At 43.4% G+C, this 20,307-nt stretch overlaps 1 protein-coding gene across 2 annotated transcripts in view; it reads left to right on the plus strand.

Moving 5' to 3' along the window:
* Positions 1 to 20,307, plus strand: part of TRPV4 (transient receptor potential cation channel subfamily V member 4) — a 595,067-nt gene that overhangs the window by 496,117 nt on the left and 78,643 nt on the right. For both annotated transcript variants that reach the window (XM_078667355.1, XM_078667354.1), the window contains exons 11-12: positions 2,058 to 2,223; positions 4,742 to 4,808. In XM_078667355.1, the coding sequence (XP_078523481.1) occupies positions 2,058 to 2,223; positions 4,742 to 4,808 (233 nt within the window). The remainder of the gene's footprint in view (positions 1 to 2,057; positions 2,224 to 4,741; positions 4,809 to 20,307) is intronic.

Below are 20,307 nucleotides of genomic sequence, written 5' to 3' on the forward strand. Positions count from 1 at the left end.
TCGTCATGAGTTACGCCTGTCGTACGCTCATGACGAGCTGAGCTCGTCATGTACCGCGGCTTTTCGCAAAAGTCAGCGCACAGCGGGAAAACCCGCAGCGCGCATGGGGTTAATATACAGGCTACATAAAGTTGGCGCGAGCACACAACCCTGGCGTACGCCACGTTTAGTAGATATGGGTGCAGTAAGTTTTCCATCCTTACCATACCATTCTATTAGAAGAGTCATCAATGGTGTTTAGAGTAGACTGTTTTTTTGGCCAACAGCAATGAGTTTTCAGAGTGCCCAGCAGAGAGTTTTTCAGGACCTGTAGGTTCTCCTGGAGCTTTCTTTCTTCGCTTCATTTCCTAACTCTGAATAGTGTATTATCTGTCTTTAGTGTAAGAGTTAACATCACAGTGTCATCATCCAAGTAGTCTCTCGATGTGCTTGACTGATAGCATGTTTATTATTACACTTCTTGATGGCACTCATTTTATCATCCTAGGAAGAATTGAAAAGCTAAGTGAATCCTCTGGGATTTGAAAATGTAATTGTGAATTCAAATACATGTTCCTGCAGTGGATCACTAGACCTGTCGGTGGCTCACCTCAAAGTGAGTGGTTGTTCAATGAAGTGTGTGCATCTAAGTTGGTGCAAAAGGTGTGATTAAGGGGGTTGATTTTAGAGTTGATAATGCGCAGAGTGGTTAAAGGATTTTGCTACTATGGTCAGGTTTTGCTGCAGGATGTCCATTGAGTTGTCTGTGAAAGAGCAGAATTTCTATTTGTTGGAGCCCTCTTTTGGGTATGATAATCTGGTTTGGAAGGTCCATGATCAAGAGAGATTGAAGATTTGATATGTCCAGTCGAGAGGTAGCAGTGAATGGCAGGTGAAGATAGGTATTGAACAGAAGGTGGAGGTGAGTGAGTTACGTATGAATAGTGCCTGGAGTGAGATGCTTTGGTTAATGCAGATAATGTTCAGGAGGCTGAGGAGTACTTTACCTCAAACTACTGATGCACAGGTGAAAATTCCTGGGTGTGTGTTTTCAGTAGAAAAGGAGGCAGAGACCGGGTGCTGGTGGAGGCCACTGATTATTGGTTTGCGGTTGGGATGGGGCACTAATAGGACTGGACCAGTGCAGAGCTCGGCTTGTCCTGGTGGGTATAGTGCTTTTGAAGAACTTGGAATGTGGGCAGAGTGATTTGCTGAGATTATTTGAGGGGTTTTGCTGAAAGTAAAATAAAAAATATGGCAGCTGTTCTGTATGAATGAAGTACCTCAAAGTACAGAGATAGGTTTTGCATTTTGAAAATCATTTCAGATTTTGGGGCGTACAGTTGATAGTGATGCGACGTGCCTCTAAAATGCTCAATCAAAAGTTGTGTTAAAAATAAATCCTGAAACCTATGTAATCCATAATGCACTCATAACAAACCCTTGGTCAGATAAAGTTCCAGTTTATATATGCTTTAACAAGTTGATGTTGCCTAATTTGTGGAAAGGCATCAAAGGTCCGTGTACATTTGAAGGTAGGAGTTTTTGGGTAATTTCCCAGTCAGTAGGATAGTACATAAAGTTCAGCTAACTCAAGACTGGCATTAGGAAGGAATGGGGAGTCCTTAATTACATACTGACTGCAGACATGAGCAGCAAATATCAACAGCTGGTTATGTGAGTAAGGCACTTAGAACTCTGCTGTCCTGACATTATGGCTAGCAGTGTGTCACGTGAACGAGGTTGTAAATTTACAATGCTAGAAATTTGGATGATGCAATCTTTGATTTTATTTTTCATTGTTTTTCCTATTAACAAAAAGATCGATCCAAAACAAAATACTAATATCTTTGTTAATATTGTTTGGAAATAAGTATCTAACACCATCATAAACGCATGCAAACAAAACGCAGGACATTTTTTACTCTACACAAGAAAGCTATTCTCTCTTAACACAGAGCCTGGCCTATTGTCTTTGTCATTATTTGTTGTGCAGAGTATGATTCTTTTAATTTGTTTTATCCCTGCTGATGTTTGCAGGGTGACGCTTGCATTAACAAAACTTTATTCTCTTGCAGCTTCATCTATTCAGTCCTGGTGATTGTCTCAGCGGCATTATATTTGTCTGGCATCGAAGCTTACTTGGCTGTCATGGTCTTTGCCCTGGTGCTTGGTTGGATGAACGCCCTTTATTTTACCAGAGGGCTGAAGCTGACCGGCACATACAGCATCATGATCCAGAAGGTTCGTTTCTGTCTTGTTTCCGACTTTGGCTCCTCGTTTAAAGTGGAAATGTTGTATCGAAAAGACGAAGTGCACATAGTTCAACAAGTGATGCACCCCACGAGAATATTAAATACCATCAACACTGAATAGAAATGAGTCATTGTCACATAACTGTCTGGTATAAGAAGCCCTGATGTTACTCTGTTACTTAGTCTGTTTTAAAGTTGTAGGAACCAGATTGATGACATGCAGCTCCTCTGCCTTGATGAAGGAGCGTCACCACGCTCCCTGCCAGCTGCCTCAAACGTCAGGAAAGGAAAAATACAACGATAATAAACCCTTGTTATCTTTCATTCCCTGGCCGAGTCTTTGTGGGCGGGGCCCGGGGGTCGACAGTCACTCGAGGGGGAGTGGTATGCACTGGTATCAGTGCACATATCGGTTTGGCCGGCCGTCTCAGGACGGCCAAACCGACATGCACACTGAAGCTGTCTCCAACCTGAGCAGCGTTGCCAGGTTGGAGACAGCAGGCACAGGCTCCCAGAGTCACTGGGAGCGCACATTCAGTCAGGATTGGCTGAAGTGGATTGAAGCAGAAGAGCAATGCAAGTGGTTGCAAATAAGTTTGTTTTTAAAAAAAAAAATGTATTTGTTGTCCGTTTTCCCGTCCCCTCCCCCCCCACCCGCAACTCTTCAATGACACCATCCCGCTACTGGCTAGATGCCAATGTGTCTCATACATTTTTAACCATGCAGATTCATGTTTGTCCAGCTTGGCCCAGAACATAATACAGAGAGCTGGTGCCGATCATCCACAATGCGGCATCAGGAGATTACTTCCCAGGAGATTATTGTGAGTAGAGGTAGTGATGGTTTCAGGCTCTTTATACAGTGCTGAAGGCCAGGACAGGGCCGTGAAGGATCAATGAAAAGGCTAGAATTTCCAGTGTTACCATTCTAGTGTTACTACCTCAGTGCTCTTTATTTGTAACTTTTATTTGCTTCCTTAGACTTTGTTTGAAATTTCAGAGCAAGAATCAATTTTACTTTGTCTTCCTACTCACAATGCAATTACATAAGTCTGACCAGAAAAACGAAGTTCAGTTTTGCTGTACTACGTTATGTTGTAGATCTTTTCTCTGGTACAGTTTTTCACCTGAATGGCTCTTGCGACTTGCTGAAAAGAATGGTCTAATTGGCCACGTGCTGAGTTTTAGCATTAATCTCACCTATCCAAACAGTGTAACAATGAAATTATGCAACTCTGCTTACTGAGTATTCTGCTTAATTCAGAGACTCTGTCCCTCACCACCCCTTGTTGTAAATAATTTTGTCCACCCTAAGCGTGGAAGGGTATACTCAGACATGAGTCCCTTGCTCATTGCACCATCAGGATTCAAGCAAGCCGGGCCGAAGACGGCTGTAATGCCAGAAACCGGTCCCCGGAAGCTTGTTTCCTTCCCAGTGTAAGAATTGGCTTTTGTAGTTTGGTTTGCCCTGTTCCCATCATGCACTGGGACAGGAACAGACTAATTTGCATACAGCCAGGTTCTGAAACTGGGATGGTGCAATGAGCTAAAAAACGGTGTTGGATCTAGCCCTGATCTCTTGACTGGGTGAGAGTATTCTGCTTAATTCAGAGACTCTGTCCCTCACCACCCCTTGTTGTAAATAATTTTGTCCACCCTAAGCGTGGAAGGGTATACTCAGACATGAGTCCCTGGCTCATTGCACCATCAGGATTCAAGCAAGCCGGGCCGAAGACGGCTGTAATGCCAGAAACCGGTCCCCGGAAGCTTGTTTCCTTCCCAGTGTAAGAATTGGCTTTTGTAGTTTGGTTTGCCCTGTTCCCATCATGCACTGGGACAGGAACAGACTAATTTGCATACAGCCAGGTTCTGAAACTGGCATGGTGCAATGAGCTAAAAAACGGTGTTGGATCTAGCCCGGATCTCTTGACTGGGTGAGAGTATTCTGCTTAATTCAGAGACTCTGTCCCTCACCACCCCTTGTTGTAAATAATTTTGTCCACCCTAAGCGTGGAAGGGTATACTCAGACATGAGTCCCTTGCTCATTGCACCATCAGGATTCAAGCAAGCCGGGCCGAAGACGGCTGTAATGCCAGAAACCGGTCCCCGGAAGCTTGTTTCCTTCCCAGTGTAAGAATTGGCTTTTGTAGTTTGGTTTGCCCTGTTCCCATCATGCACTGGGACAGGAACAGACTAATTTGCATACAGCCAGGTTCTGAAACTGGGATGGTGCAATGAGCTAAAAAACGGTGTTGGATCTAGCCCTGATCTCTTGACTGGGTGAGAGTATTCTGCTTAATTCAGAGACTCTGTCCCTCACCACCCCTTGTTGTAAATAACTCTGCTTACTGGGGCATCAAACCCTCTTTGCTGGTTTACACCATCATGGAGGATAGATCAATGAGAAGCGGTGTAATGACCAGTGTTAACTGCAGACTCCTGCCTGGAGAAATGGGACAAATGTTTTGACAAAATAAAAAACGGAACTGTCTGCTTTGTTTTGCAGATCCTCTTTAAGGACCTCTTCCGCTTCCTGTTGGTCTACCTGCTGTTCATGATTGGATATGCCTCAGGTATGTAGCCAGAATGCATCACGGGTGGGAACCTCTTACAAAGACAGTGAGAACAATTTGAATGCATCAATGATAAAAATATGATGTGGAGTAACACTACACTTGTAAGTGCAGGAGACGCACATTCCACATTATCACTCACATACGTTCTCTTTCCCTGATAGGAAGGGACAGCAGGAGGATGCACCAATGTTGCTGATAATTTGGAACATTTTCTTTTCAGAGTTATTGTGGCAATGAATCACTGCAAATTGCAAAGTGAACATATTTAAAAATGTTAGAATTTAAAATACAAATGAAAACCTCGAATCGTCCCAATGTACAGCATGAAATACATTTGCCAGATAAATTAAGAGTATAAAAACGGGCGAGACTAGTCAAATTTTATTAGGATGGTGTTATAAAATACAAAACAATATATGGACATATACAAATGAGGAAACCTGCTAATTTTAGTTGACATATGAGCTACCTAAATGAATAGCCTTTATCACTTATGCACCAAGTTCTCCACAATTAACACGCATAGTTAGCCCTTGTCCTCCAAGTACTTCATAAATGAAAATACTTAATCGTGCATCCCAAGTTTTTCACAAATAAAGATGCTATACTCTTATGCCCCATGTTCTCCATGAACACTCCATTATTGCTGACTGAACGCCTGGATCAAGACAATTACAAGAGATGGGCGAAGCTTCTAATATATTTGTCTCACTTTTCTTACATTTTTAGGGAGACTGGTGCTAGGGAAAGGGCAGCCAAAGAAGAACCTGCACTTTACAGTATCATGTACACTCTGAGGAAAGGGCCTTAATGATACCCTAGGGATTGGATACCAATGAAATAACTTAAACAGTGTGCTTGTTCCGAATCCATGTAGACCACCTTTGGTGGGAAGATTTAATCTAGGGTTTAATGCGGAGGTCATAAAAGCATTGTAATACTGATAAAAAAATGACATTGATCCTCTTCCGAACCACCAACTTCTGGCCATTTAAAGTGTCTAAGCAGCCTTTTGTATTCGACTGAAGTGCCTTGTTGGATGAAACTGGCAAGTCCCCTGTATTTGCCTTCCGGTTGACAGAATCTCATGCAATTTAACCAGGTGGTCGGAGCAGCTTCTGGCCAACCTGTTAAAATGATTCTAGAGCTTCTCTTTTTGTATTGTAGAGTCCTGTTGACAATAAAGAAAAGCTCACATTCTGAATAATCTAAAATGCCTAAACCCATTTTTATCAACAACCAAACATTCCTGATCTACAGCGCATCACATGGGTTAGTAGGCAGGCATCAAGACCCTCCTTCCCCCTCAGGAATCTTTCATGCAGAAAGTCCGTATAATGACAGACGCCAGGCTCTAGGGATGTTAGGATGGTAAAATTCTCTGCATGATAATGGACATGCGCCCCTGCCCTGAGTGCCCAACTGTACTGATGTCCGGATCCCTAATGAAGATGTTTGTTGTCATAGGCAAACACGAATCATGCATGTGCACCATGACATAAACCTGTCTCACGGATTGCAGTCTTGTTGGATCCGGAGGGGTACCCAAAGCGATACTTATGATAGCGGTGGACAGCTACTGTCTTCGCCGGGAGTTAAGCCACATGAGTGTGGTGGTGGCAGTGTACAGGTCCTCTCTAACCTGTGTCACTGTAGTGAGGCCCGCTGGCACACTCATTTTTAATGTTCCGCTGCTGTGTGCTTCACTCACCCTTGGCCTACATCGGCTTGGCATGAAGTGCTGTGCAGTACTGTGGTGTTGTATCTGCACTGGGTGTTTATGTGCCTGGGAAGGGTACAATACAGGAATCCTGCAGTACTGAGCAGTGCATGCACAGTGAATGCATGTGCTGGATGTATATGTGCCTATGAGTGTTACAGTACTTGAACGATGTAGTGCTATGCGTGCAGGATAAATGCATGTGCTGAGTGTATGTGTACCTGTGATTGGTACAATACACCAAGGGCACAGTGCATGCATGTTAAATGCATATTCTGGATGTATGTGTGCCTGTGAGTGGTTCAGTACATGAAAGATATAGTGCTGAGCAGTGTGTGCATGTTAAATGCTAGTGCTGGAAATGTGTGCCTAGGAGTAGTACTGTACAGGGAGGATACAGTCTGTGCAATGCTTGTATGCTGACTACACTGTATGTATGTAAGCCTGTGGATGGTACAATACATGGAGGGGGACTTGGGTTCCATTCTGGGAGACCCAGGTCTGTACGGTGAGACATGCAGAGGAGGAAGAGAAATCGCACCAGATAGAATTGTGTATTGCTGCATTTCTGAAAGCTGATAGGGGCACACTGGGAAGGGGAAAACAAGGCTTCCCCTGCAAACTTCAAAGGGTTCTCTTTGAATCAGTGAGAGGTCACAAGGGCCTGTGAACATCCCAGGAAGGAGATGGGCTGATAATAGAATCATACAGATAGGGCTGTTGGCTCTGGGATAACCTTTTGATGCACTGATCACTGTGTCTGGCATCCATGTGTGAACTCCAGTCACTCCCATGGTCTGTGTTGTGGGATTATCAGCTTTGAAAACACTCCTGCTTGGACAGATGGCTTTGCAAGAGGGTGAGGAAGAGGGAGCAGAGGAGTTTGCAATAAAAAGAAGCAGAACCCCAGCATAAAACTTCAAAGACTCAGACCCTAAATCACATTTGGTGCCGCGAAATGGACTATCAGAAGGAGAGTTTGAGACCACAAAAATTATCATCTCCCAAGTAGCCATATGGGCTGTGTGAGATGGGGAAGCTCTGCAAGACTTGACTGTGAACAGAATTGGGGCCAAGGCCTACTAGTCTCTCTGCTGGATAAGAGGACATCAGCCAGGGAATCCAAGGCCATCTGCCTTGGAGCACCAGTGTCTTCCTGCTTGCCACGACTAGTGTGCCCCATGAGGAAGAGGAGTGTGTGCCATGTTGAGGATATCGGGATAAAGCCCTGCATATTGCTGAGGCGGTGGCCCAGTATGCCAGAAGGGGCAGCCGGGAAGAAGATGGACTTGTGGCAAGGGTCTTAGCCCAGTGAGCAGCACCCCAGTATTCCAGGAGTGGTTGCTGTAAAGTATTTAAATGTGCTGATTTGGTAGGAGCCCGTGCACAGGGAGTTTCAGTGACCCCATATGTCAGAGTGTGTCAAGAGGATCTCCAAAAGCTGCAACTTGTACTGCTTCTTCCTCGCCGTGGGAGCACCTCTGCTCCATCATCCAGGCAAGGAATCCAAGACAGGATCATTGCAGCCAAACCCCACTGGGAAACAAAATGAATGCATATACCACAAGAGGAGCCGCAGAAAGCCTCCGGATGCTTCAGGAGCCTGACCGCAAGTGAAAAACTCTGCAACCGCTGAAAGTGGCTGCATGCGTCAGCTCACCTGAATTCAGCTGCATCCACTGTGGGTGCCCATGGATGGGGCGCACTCAGATACTCCGAACGCTATACACCTGGTGGTGCGGTTAAGACTGCTTTTGGGCCTCTCGGTGCTGGGAGAAATGTTGCTAAATTAGGGTAGTTGCACTGGAACACTATTGACTTGAATTCAGAGTCCTAGTGTACTCTTGAGACTCTGACTACTAGTGGTGCATATCCCGTATGTTACGAATAATGAATGAGGAATAACCACAATCACTAATTCGAGGCAGGGAGCTGCCAAAGAAACTGGAAAGCCCAACATCATGGTAGGATTGTGTAATTATTTATGAAAGTTGTATTTTTCCTTTGTGTGAGTAGTGGTAGAAATAAAATACTTCTCTTTTTTCATAAAAGTGAGTATTTGGATGAACAATGATTAATTGCTCCTACTGCATGCATTTTGAGTTATACGTTTGTGTTCATTATCCTGTATCCACACTTCCCTCTCAAGAGAGCCTTGGACTGCTTGGACCACTCTACCCTGAAAGTCAAGTACAGAAGGGGCATTTGACTTAGTTGCACAGGATCCATAGTTGGTCAAGTCCTGGGACATCAGGAGTAAAAGGCCTCAACCCCCACAGTTGGGCCCGGTAGCCCTTGCGTGCCCCATGGCTCTCTGATACGGGTTACGACGGGATGATTCATGTGGGACAAAGCCCATTTCACCTATACACAAACTGCTAAATGCTGGAAATGGATTGATGAGAAGGAGATATGAACAAGTAAAACAAGATCCTAGAAGTTTATATAGAACATTGTAGAAGAGCATGCACATTTTATGATGTGTGTATGGCCAGGCTTCCCTCTGCCTCATATGGGACGTACAAGCATGGCTTTAAGATAACAAATATATCATTTCAATGGTTTATGCTGCAGTATCAAAAACTTCTGATGTAAAGTACATTTAGTCTGTTTGATCAGGTAGCTGTGTCTACTTTCTTTCCCACATAACTGATCAGATAATACAAAAACCAATAAAAATCTTCCAAGTAATAGATTGTACTAGGTAGCCTTTCTCTCTGGGCAAGAGTGGCCAGGTCCTGCTCTTGATATTGTACTTTGCAGCAACCTCAGTGGCTTATTTTAGCACTTGGCTGTAGCTAGCATAACACTAGTAGCAAAGTTCATGCCCACATTGTGCCAGTGTGTGGGTATATCTCGAATACCCATTTGCTGCCCTGGGCCATTTGAACATGACAGGCCTGATGACTCCTGAAGGCTAAGGTATTTGTGGAGCATAGCAGGACGCTTTATTACACTTAGGTCCCCAAATCGTACTACTGATAGTAAAGGACAGTGTCCTCTCGGCTGCTCTCGATGTAATGATACATGTATCTGGTACCTGTTTCTCTCTCTATCCGCAGCTCCACGTGCACCTGCAGCTGTTTTAAATAAAAAACTCATTTCATCTGTTCTAGTTGGACAGGTTTACCTGCAGCACCGGTTCTGACATCTCTTTTAAAGTTTACTTTTGGTTTGAAAAGCGGGCTGTCTGTAATACACCTTATGATCTTATATCCAGAGATAACAGCATTGAAAATCAGATTAATTTACATTTTTTAGATTCTAGAATCTGCAGGAGACTAAATGTCATAAATAGTCTTGGACTCGATTTTAAATTTTTTCATGAGGGTTATGTACCGAAAAGGGGCATTTCCCAGATGTGTGAAATTACGATAAGTATGCACAATCTCCCAATGTGTTAGTGGTGACTAGATACATTGGATTGGGATTTCCCAAAGGAGTGTCGGGAGAGTGTGGTCAGGGAATCCTCATTACTTGAAGTCAACACTTTTGATAACTTTGTGGGTATATGCAAACGTCTTCTATGCATTTCTCACACGTACGTTCAGATCAAAAGTTACAACTGAGTGATACGTTTTTAAGCGCTGATAAATGGACACAACTTGTCCGAGAAATTCTGTTACTCATTGATGGTCAGAAAATTCAGCCACTTCTTTCATATATGTAACTTATGATGGATTTTGTGATTTTTTTTTTTTTTGCCGATCGTACACAACTGTTCATGATTCAGTTTAAAGAATTTTTGATTAGGAGTCCACTGTAACATTTATTCCCTGGAGAGACCCGTCTCTAGTCTTGATATATATTGAGCTCGTATCCAGTGTGCCAGCTTCATTTGCTTGCGTTTCCTTGAAGTTGAACTCTGTCCATTTCTAATAGCTTCACTTACAAATCAGCTCCACACTTTTGAACACCTCTGAAATAGTGGCATAGCTAGAACTACTTGATAGGGTATGTCTTTTGCCCAAAGGCTATCTACTTGAATTGAGATGTGGCATGACTATCTCCCCTCCCACCGTAGCCCCCTCCTCAACTTAATTACCTAACCCACGAAAGCAAAGGTAATTTTGCCCTATCTTTCTGCAAAATTTGAAAACGTGTCTTTACATTCGTTTATATTTCGGCTGCTTTATTTTTTAGCACCTAGATGCCCCTAGGGGTGTTACTGACGCTTTACAAATCTCTCATCAGCATAATTTTTCTTTTTATTGTTCCCCTCCACTGAAGCCTTTTTTGTCGCTGGACCACACCAAGTGGAAAGTCATCTTCAATAGTGTACAACCATAAATGTGTATATAAATGGGTAAAAAGTAGTAGGACTCTAGTTTAAGAATAATACAAAATTAACATAAACAGTTTTGGTAAACTCCTGCTTGCAGCATGTGTTGTAGATCATATGCTGAACACTCTTCCGCTATCTAATTTAGGGTTTAGCATATTGCAACTTGGTTTCATTTGAAGCCTTTACACTTCAGGCAATCTCTGTTTTTAAATAACTGGATTTGGCATGCTGAGGACTGTAAGCTTACCATTGTGTTGGAAAAAAGTAAAGATGCCTGTCCCAGAATGCATTGTGATGTTGGCTAAAAAGTCTGTACTGTTGGAAAGCTTCTCAAATTACAAAACCACCTGTCAGCATTGGTAGCCTGGTTTGCCATTGAGCAATGCTATACTGGTTTGCCATTGTGTACAGTGGCCTCTAAAAACTCAAATAGCAACAGTTTTCATCATAATGCAGGGAGTGCAGACATCAGTTGGTTTATGACCAAACAGATTGAAGAAATATTTACACTACCAATGGTGAAATCCTTCTCAGTCCATCTCAAACATCTCTGTAGCTTCTGTTTATAGGGAAACAGAAGGAACGTTTTGTTGAAGTCCCCCACATTGTCCCCAGGTTTACCATAGCTTTCTCAGTAGTAGTGCTTCCCTCCTCTAACCATTCCATTCTCTTTTAAGTCATGCACTGGTGACATTTCCTCTGTGCTCTCTCTGGTGGAAGGCTCTTTGTTCAATGCTCTTGCTGCCATTATTTGAGTGCCATTCTCCGGTCGCTTCTGAATGTATCCCTTCCAGTCTAGCTGTAGGTTTTAAGAATACATTGTAAGAAAGTAAAAATGTAATTTATCTTGGCAGTGCTTATTTCCTTGAAAAGCCGGAACATTTGCTCGGTTCATCTCTTCCTTTGTTAACCTAAATTTCACAGGTTTACAAAACCCCTACTCTGACTCAGAAAAGTGTTAAACCGTTTTAAACTCACTCAGTAGGTATTTGTAGATTAGGCAAATATATATATATATTTCACTTCGTCAAGGTGTAACTTCTAGATGAAGGCGCGAGTGGTATAACATATGCCAAGGGTAAATAAACGGCCTCTTTTTTATTATTCCTGCGATGTGATGTTTTCTCAATTTAACCTTAACGCCCCTCGCAGCAACACATTTCACTAACACAGCTTAGACTAAAGCCTACTTTAATATATAGGGAATATATATGGAATATTTACAAATATGCTCATATCGCCACTCTCCCCCAAGTCTTCCCTAACTCTTCCGCCCCGCACAGTGCCAGACCAAGGTCAGAGGGCGGCCATTTTGTGATGTAAGGCGGGAAGGCCAAAAAAAGCACTCTATCAAGCCGCTGGTACACTAGCTGATTGTTTTTAATGTGAGTGCTTTATAACCGATAATCACTGGCAGCCCTTGTGGGGTAGCACAGGAAACATGCTGCACCATTTCAAGGCAGGGGGCAAGGTACAGCAGGCACTCCATTAAAATTGCACCAAGCTGTAGAACAAGGATGGGCCTAGAAAGAGGAGCAGCAGCACATTGTCTCGTGTCTTTCCAGGTTACTGTATGCATTTTTATGGTAAATCATGACTTTTCAGAATGCAGATTTGTTGAAGTGTTAATGTTAGCCATTAGTAATGAGGTGTGCGCATTTCCATCCGAATGGCTATCTCTGCCGCCTCACTCACTGAGCAATGTAAACTTTGCTTGTCTACATTTAATAAGGCAGGCAATCAGGAACTCAATTTTACTCTACATATTACAAGTCTGCCAAGTAGTACTATTACATATGATAAAATTAGCCATTACTGGCTATCCTGCCAACAGCATGTTATATTGTGGAGCTTGTAGTTTTGCTATTAACACAGTAATTATGGTTTCAAAACCCTAGCATGAAAAGTGCTCTTGGCTAAAATTCTAGAATTAGACAAAAATCTTATGCAAGACATGGAGCTGCTTGTCGGCATTGTTTTAAATTTTTTACAACTCTAGTCTGTTTACAAAAATTATTTGTTTCACGCATAAATCCAAAATAAAATTCTGCCCACATATGTTGTGAGGTTTGCATCTTTCATTCTATTCAAAACGAGTGTTGGCAATGCCAATCGTTTTGTATTTTTTTTAGTGGAAAGTATTATACCAAGCTTCAAACCACAGCAAGGTAGCAGCATATGTACAGTAGCAGCACAGGCTTCTGTAACGTAAAGAATAAGGGACAGGTAACAGTAGCAAGAGCAACATCATTTGATTCACTTACACATACAGGGCATTTCTAACAAGGCTGCCTAACACACTAAAGAGGGAATGAGAGGAGCTAAGAGACTTTTGTACGCTCTCTGTAAACAGACCCAAACATACAAGAAGTTGAGCATTCCTGAAAGAAATAATAAACCGCTTGTGGCATTACCACACATAAATGTACTCACATAGGAGACGAACTCTCACATACCTAGTGTGGTATGATTTAACAAAGGATTCCTCATCTCGGGCTGGGAAGTATTCAGGAGCAGTTGTGTTCATTGATTGCACAGTCTTCTAGTTATGGATTCCCCATTTAAATGAGGTTATGTCCCTTATGTTTTCTTTTATGTTTTTTTGTTAGACTGTCCTACCCCTAGCAGGGCCCCTTCTATTTGTGGCCTCTAGTTGGGGGCTAGGGAGGCACCTATGGTGCTCCCTTGTTGATCCCTGCACTATGTGGCGGGCACCCTGAGGTGCCTCCATGCGGTGCAGGGATGAACACAACCTTCCATTTCCCTATGAGGACTTATGCTACAGCCGGTTTATGGCCATAACACATGCTCCCATTGGGAAATGGGAGTATGTGACCGCACGATGTGCGGTCTCATCGTAATTAGCCGGTCGGGACTGCCGACCAGAGGTCGGTCAGTCCCGTTTCTGCATCCGCCTGACATCGTAATAAGCCCCTTAGTTGATATTCCACATCTGCATCCTGTTGATCTTTATCAACAGTATCAGTACCTTATCAGTAATCTGATGGCCTTTCTGCTTTGACTCAAAGACCTGCTGTTTCTGCTATTTCTTTGGCTTAACACATATTGAGACCAAGCCGTTACCAAATGCCTCCACATTATTTAGTGTAACAGCAACAAATGATGGATGGAATGCTGAATGATTCAAACATTCTCCCCCAGTCAGTAGATCTGGGTTAAATCCATCATTCTTTTGCCCACTATGCCACCCCAGATGTGGGTCCCGTGCTCTCTATGCCACTGGAGTCAAGCTATCCTTGCTGATAAGGGCTGAAAGCCCGATACCGGTCCTGGGATGCTTGTTTCCAGTCCAGGGAGAACCTGGCCTGGCAGCTCGGGCTGGACTGTTCCTATTGGGCGCAGGGTCAAGACTGATTTGCCTATGGTTAGGTCCAAACTGGAATGGCATGGTGAGCAAAAAAAGATGGATTTAGGCCCAGATCTTTGTACTGAGTTGAATGTATGACATTGTTCTGCATTCTGTCCATCAGTTTTTCTTTTTGCATTCCTCATTATTTAGAGCAGCCCAGCCACATTCTAAGTAACTATGCTCTAGACCTTCATAGAGATGGCAGCCACACGAAAAGAATTTGAATGCAGGCGCATGAGGCTCCGTGCAATCCCAGCCTCGGTGCTGCATCGGTTCATGTTGAAGCCGCCAGTGACAATCATGCTTCGTGTATTGACATACAAAGAAAGGTTCAGTGTGCTGCTGATAGCCTGTCTATTCAGTGTGATCTTAGTCATACTTACAAACTGCATAGATGGCAAGATGGAGCAGTGAGATGAACGCTCGCAGCTGAAGGCCACTAATTTGAAGGACACAATTCAATCACCACAGGGCCGACTCAGCCTTTTATCTTATGTATGCAGGCAAATTATATATCATTAAGTGGGGTAACATTAAAATTTGCTACTAACAATACTCAGAAAGGTCACAAGTGCTGTATGATGTGTTATATGAAGACAAATTATTAATGTGACCTCATAGTGTCCTCAATCTTTCTACGTGGTGCATGGTCATGATAAATGGCGATACAAGTGGCGGCTTACACATATAATTCTACATGGATATATATCGACCTCCTCATACCTCTCCACCGGCCTTCCTAACCCAGGCCACCATCATGCTGAGATGTGATCTTTTTTTTTAAACTCCTTGAATCAGCTGAGAGAATCAATACCAACTCTGTGCTGAGCCGCAGGGTAAAAAACATCAAAGAAAATAATCATTGCAGTCTAGGAGTGTGAACTGGCACTGTGAATACACACATTCCAACAACTGTACCAGCTGTTTCTTGCTATGAACATTCTCCACAACACTAAATCTTATTTGTAATGTTTCCTGTTAAGGAATGGAGTGCCATGGCACTGCTGTAGTAATTCAGTACTGTGGGTATTTTTTAAACTGTATTTATTTTATCTTTGCAGTTTTATACTGCTCAATCCTGGCCAAAGGCATTAGAGTGCTTTACATGAGCACAAGATTGCATTACACAAGCTCAGATTAATCTTTTTAGGTCTCGCGTAGGCAGTAAATGCACTGTCTCTTCGAGACATATTATTTTGTAACAGTGGGCTTGGAGGCTGCCCATTATTTACCATTGATTGACCTCATTGTCACTCATTTACTTGTTTCCTTGGTCAGCTGCCATCGCCTTCCTTTGTTTTTGTATTTTTGTTCCTCCCCTACATCATGGACGCATTACTTCTATGCATCCACTGCTCATTTTGTAGGAGCTACTTTATATGCGATTGAACACTCTTCCAGGGTGCATGTTTTGGTATATCTCCCCCATGTACTTGCCCTCCTTCCATGTTCATCCTGCTTGCTGACTCTCCACTTTCTGTCCCCAGCTCCTCCCTCCCACCATCTGTTGTCATCAGCCTGCCCCAGCACATCCCTCTCACCCTCTGTTTTTGTCCACCTGCCCCTCCATCCCACTCTTTGGTTGTCAGTTTACACCAGCCCATCCTTCCCACCCTCCGTTGTTGTCAGCTTGCCCCAGGACCATTCCTGGCTCTCCCCTGTCCCACAATAAACACAAAAAAAAACTATGACTCTGCCTGTATGGCCCAGTCATAGAGCTTTTCCCCCCCACACCCTTCCTCTGTGTTGCTTCCAACCCCCCTTTCCATCCCGCCAACAACCAAAGGTAAAAAGAACAACTATGATGCATCCAGCGCTGGTCAGGCAATGAGACTTTTATTTTAATGTACGCCATGCTGCACAGCAGCTGCACTGCTTTACAACAAGGCTAGAAAGCATTGACAAAACCAATAGTTCTCTCGTAGGCATAGTGACATAAGGAGGTTAAGGGATTTTGCCAGAATCACAGGGTGTTGATTCGATGCCGGGACTTGAACCTAGTTCGAGAGTTCCAAAGTCGGCAGCTCTGGCCATAATTAACCCTGACTGTCCTTATCCAGTACTACCTTGTAGCAACACTAGTTACCCTAATGTTGCTGCTTGCAACAGCTGTTGACTTCTTTAAACCCCTTTGATATAACCAACCTGCCCAATTGTTATTTCATTGCTGTGGGTTTTCATTGTGCTTCTTACAATAGTTGGTTATAGTGATTGCTACCAATAACTGTTTATTAAAGGTCTGCAGTGTTGGGTTTTTAAATAGTGCTCACACTGCCGATCATAGGGCGTGGAAGTTGGTTTTTGTGCTGTGACAGAGTTTCAGTGGGCTCAGCCTGTACTTCCACAACCCCAAGTGATTGTGGTGAATAGAAGTCACTAAATGCTACATTGTGATTAGCAACCTGTGTGCAAACCTGCTGCCCTCTCACATATAGGCCTTGGCTTTTTTTTTTTTACCGTAAGCGTAATATCCTATAAATACTCATACATATGTTTTATCTGCTTCATATAATTTTAGTTTTGCTTATGCTTTTCTCATACTTTTTGCTCGTGGGATTCTGTTTTAAGCTGCAAATTCATTCATGAAGTGTGAATGTGGGCTGTGACTGCATACACTGTACAATGTTCACCGCATGAAAACAGAAACTGTACAATAAATACATGAAGCAAGACTCTTGTGTGACTTCTGTTTGCTAAGGCACACCTCGGGTACGAGTTCGACGAAAGGCATTACTTTTTGGGCCTACATCGTGATGGGATTTGCTGGCTCAGTGCAGAGCCTTATGAGCGTCTGTTACGCGCCTGCGCATTTAACCTGATAATTGTTTCAATTATTGCTTTATTTTCAGATAATACAGCTCTGAAACAGTGAGCAAAGTTTGCCTCGTTCTGTTTCTGAACAGGGCTGTCTGAAAAATAGAGCACCAGCTATGAGAAAAATTGGGTTAAATTAATTCAGTTTATGCACTGCTGCCAACTAAAACAGGCACCTGCGTATCTGCCAACTCACACAGTGCCACCGTGTGACACATGATATTACTCCCATCACACGGTCGCCCAGTGAGGAGCAAATATTATACGGTGGCAGGGAAAACGAGCTGAAAACTACCGTAATTAGTGGGTTTCCTGCTCGTTTTCCGAGGGTTTGTACTGCTGACGTTCATTAAAGGGCTTGAAAAACACCCCAAGACATCGGCACCAGCCTCAATAAGCTTTTTTTGGGGGGGAGGGGTTGGGGGCAGGATAGGGTTCAAAAGTACATCGTAGGCACATCTCGGCACGAGGACCCACTCCCTCCTCACATGGTCAGATAGTTCTTCAAGGTGGCAGGTATGCACCTGGCTCTTTACTGCTCCAGCAAAGACCATCATGATATGGCCGCAGATGGACAGGAGCTGAATAATCACCCCCTCCACAAATGATTAGTCACTAGCAGTATGCCTGTTTCTCGTCAGAGCTATAATCAACCTTTATCTCTCTTCGCATAGGCCTGATAAGGGCTTTTTGACAGAGATTTGGCTAAGCCCCAGCTCTATCCCCTCTATTACGCAGGCTCTCCCAGATAACTATCAAATGAATAAAGTAGACCGAGTTGGGAGACCTGGTGGCGAGCGTGAGGCATCGCCATTGTTTTTTAAATACCATTAAAGTTTCTCTTACAGGCTCCCTTAATTCGGAGTGGGTAGAAATGTACTTCTTCAAAATAGAATTTTCCTCAAATAATCTTTGGAAAGGTCCCTTGCCTTATCACCCCCCTACCCCGGGCCAAAAAAAGGCTTTTTTCATCTTATTTAGAGCCCTGCTACCCATGTGCTATCAGCCCAAAACGCCCTGCTATTAGGAGAGTTTAATTACCTTTTTGACGACCCTTCGAACACAGACACGCCCCAGCTTCTAGCTGCTTTTGAGACCTTAGGGCTTTATCAAAAAATTTGGAGGCCCTACTCATACAGTTGGCCACACCCTGGACTTGATTTTTACAAACTCTAAAGATTTGCATTGCGAGCCACCCCTTACACTTATATAGACTGATCATTCTTTGATCGGTTTCCAGATTTCCCCTCTGGAAAACCAGATCTGAGACAAGTTGACAACAAAGGGCCCACAAGATGTTGCCATTGGGTCTCCCTAAATTCCTTTTCTGCGGTTTTTGTCCCCTCCCCCACCTCACCATTGGGCAAGATTTTGAAGTCAATCAAATGTTTGCAGAATTTCGGTCTGCAATGAATTGAGCATTTGATAGCATTGCACCTTTAAGAACTCAACCCAATACTCACTGTGTCCTTTTGCACCCTGGTATACCACAAAGCTAAAAGCTGAAAAAGCGCTCTGTAAGAAATTGGAAAGACAAAGGTAATGCAATTCCAATCCAGATGATAAAATAGCCTGCAAGAAGGCACTTTCTGTGTATCATCGCGTTATCAAAAAGGCTCGCAAAATGTATATTTATAACAAAATGGAGCATGCTGAGCTGTTTAAAATTCTTGAAGATTTGAATCAACTCATGGTATGCTTACAGCCGCTGGCTGATTACTTTGAAGACCAGATCAAACTGATTTATCAGATTTTTACAAATAATTCGCCCCATTACACTGAAGATCTAATTGATGCCCCTTCTGATAGTACTAGGGGTTGCAGGATGGACAATTTCAAACCCTTACTCTTGATCAAGTGCAACATGGGCTTGAAATGGTGAAATCTGGCTCTGCTACGGACTCCTGTCCACCAAGGAATGTATCTCTAGTGGCCAGTCAAATTGCCCCCACAGTAAGTGCATTATTCAACTTATCTGTCACCTCGGTAAAAATTACCGTAGCCTGTTAAAATGTGTAGATCATACCCATTCAAAAGCACAATAGTTTAGATCCTTCTATTCTTTCAAACTACAGACCCATATCATAACTTCCATGTTTGGGCAAGCTGCTGGATGGTCAAATTAACAAACAATTGACTTATTATCTTGAAGTGACTAAAATCCTCGATCCTTCTTAATCAGGCTTTAGAGCAGAGCATAGCACTGAAGCAGCCTTGGTGGCCATTGCTGACATAATTAGGTGCTCGCTGGACGTTGGTACATCTGCCAAGCTCGTGCTGGTCCTTGGGTCTGCCCTGTCTTGGTTCCAGGACTTCCTGAAGGATAGAATGCAGGGTGTCTCGCTGGGAGCTTTTAAAGCCAAGCCGAGGTTGGTCGATAAGGGAGTCCCGCAAGGGTCATGTTTGAGCCCTACTTTATTTAACGTTTATGTGGCACCCCTGGCTAAAGTCATCAAAGGATATGGGTTTGACATTATATCATATGCAGACGATACTCAGCTGGTCTTGTCCTGAGAGGAACATCTCGACAAAGCAAAGTATCGCTTGTTGACTGGTATGAAGGAGCTTGTCACTTGAATGGCAGATACATTCTTGCTGGTAAACCTAGGTAAAACAGATTGTTCTGTTTGGGACGAGCCAAACCCTCTGGTCTCCAGATTGATGACCGCCTTGGTTATGCATGGACCCCATCCCTAGCAAGGTAGTAAAATATCTAGGTGTCAAGATCGATCAGGAACTTAAAATGAAAGAGCAAGTTGTATCTACTGCAGGCACCTGTTTCCACATACTACGCTTACTGAAGAAGGCATTACAATTTATTCTATTAACTGCTAGGAAGACCTCTGTGTGTAGGCTCTTGTTGTAAGCTGGCTGGACTACGGCAATGTGCTGTTGACTTCAGCCAATGAGTCGCTATTGTCGAAATTGCAGATCGTGCAAAGTAGACCAGGACGGCCGATTTGCAATCGGCCTCCTAGAACGGCCTGCGTTCCCTTTCTAAAATCTTGTCATTGGTCGTCAGTAAAGAAAAGGATAATTCAAAATGTGCTGTTTAACCTACAAAAACCAGCTGGGCAAAGGTCCTGAGTATCTATGTCGGATGTTATCACCCTGCTAGGAATCTGCCTTCCAGTGAGAACGAGCTACTGTCGGTTTCCCGTATTCATCGATCTAGATGCGGTGGAAGGTCTTTTTCTTATTTGGCCCCCACCTTCTGTAACAAACTGCCATTTTCTATGAGACATTGTCCGGACTATGACACATTTAGGTATGCACTAAAAACGGAATTATTTTAGATCTGCTTTTG

The sequence above is a fragment of the Lissotriton helveticus genome, chromosome 11 (genome assembly GCF_964261635.1).
Source record: "Lissotriton helveticus chromosome 11, aLisHel1.1, whole genome shotgun sequence".
Classification (NCBI taxonomy): domain Eukaryota; kingdom Metazoa; phylum Chordata; class Amphibia; order Caudata; family Salamandridae; genus Lissotriton; species Lissotriton helveticus.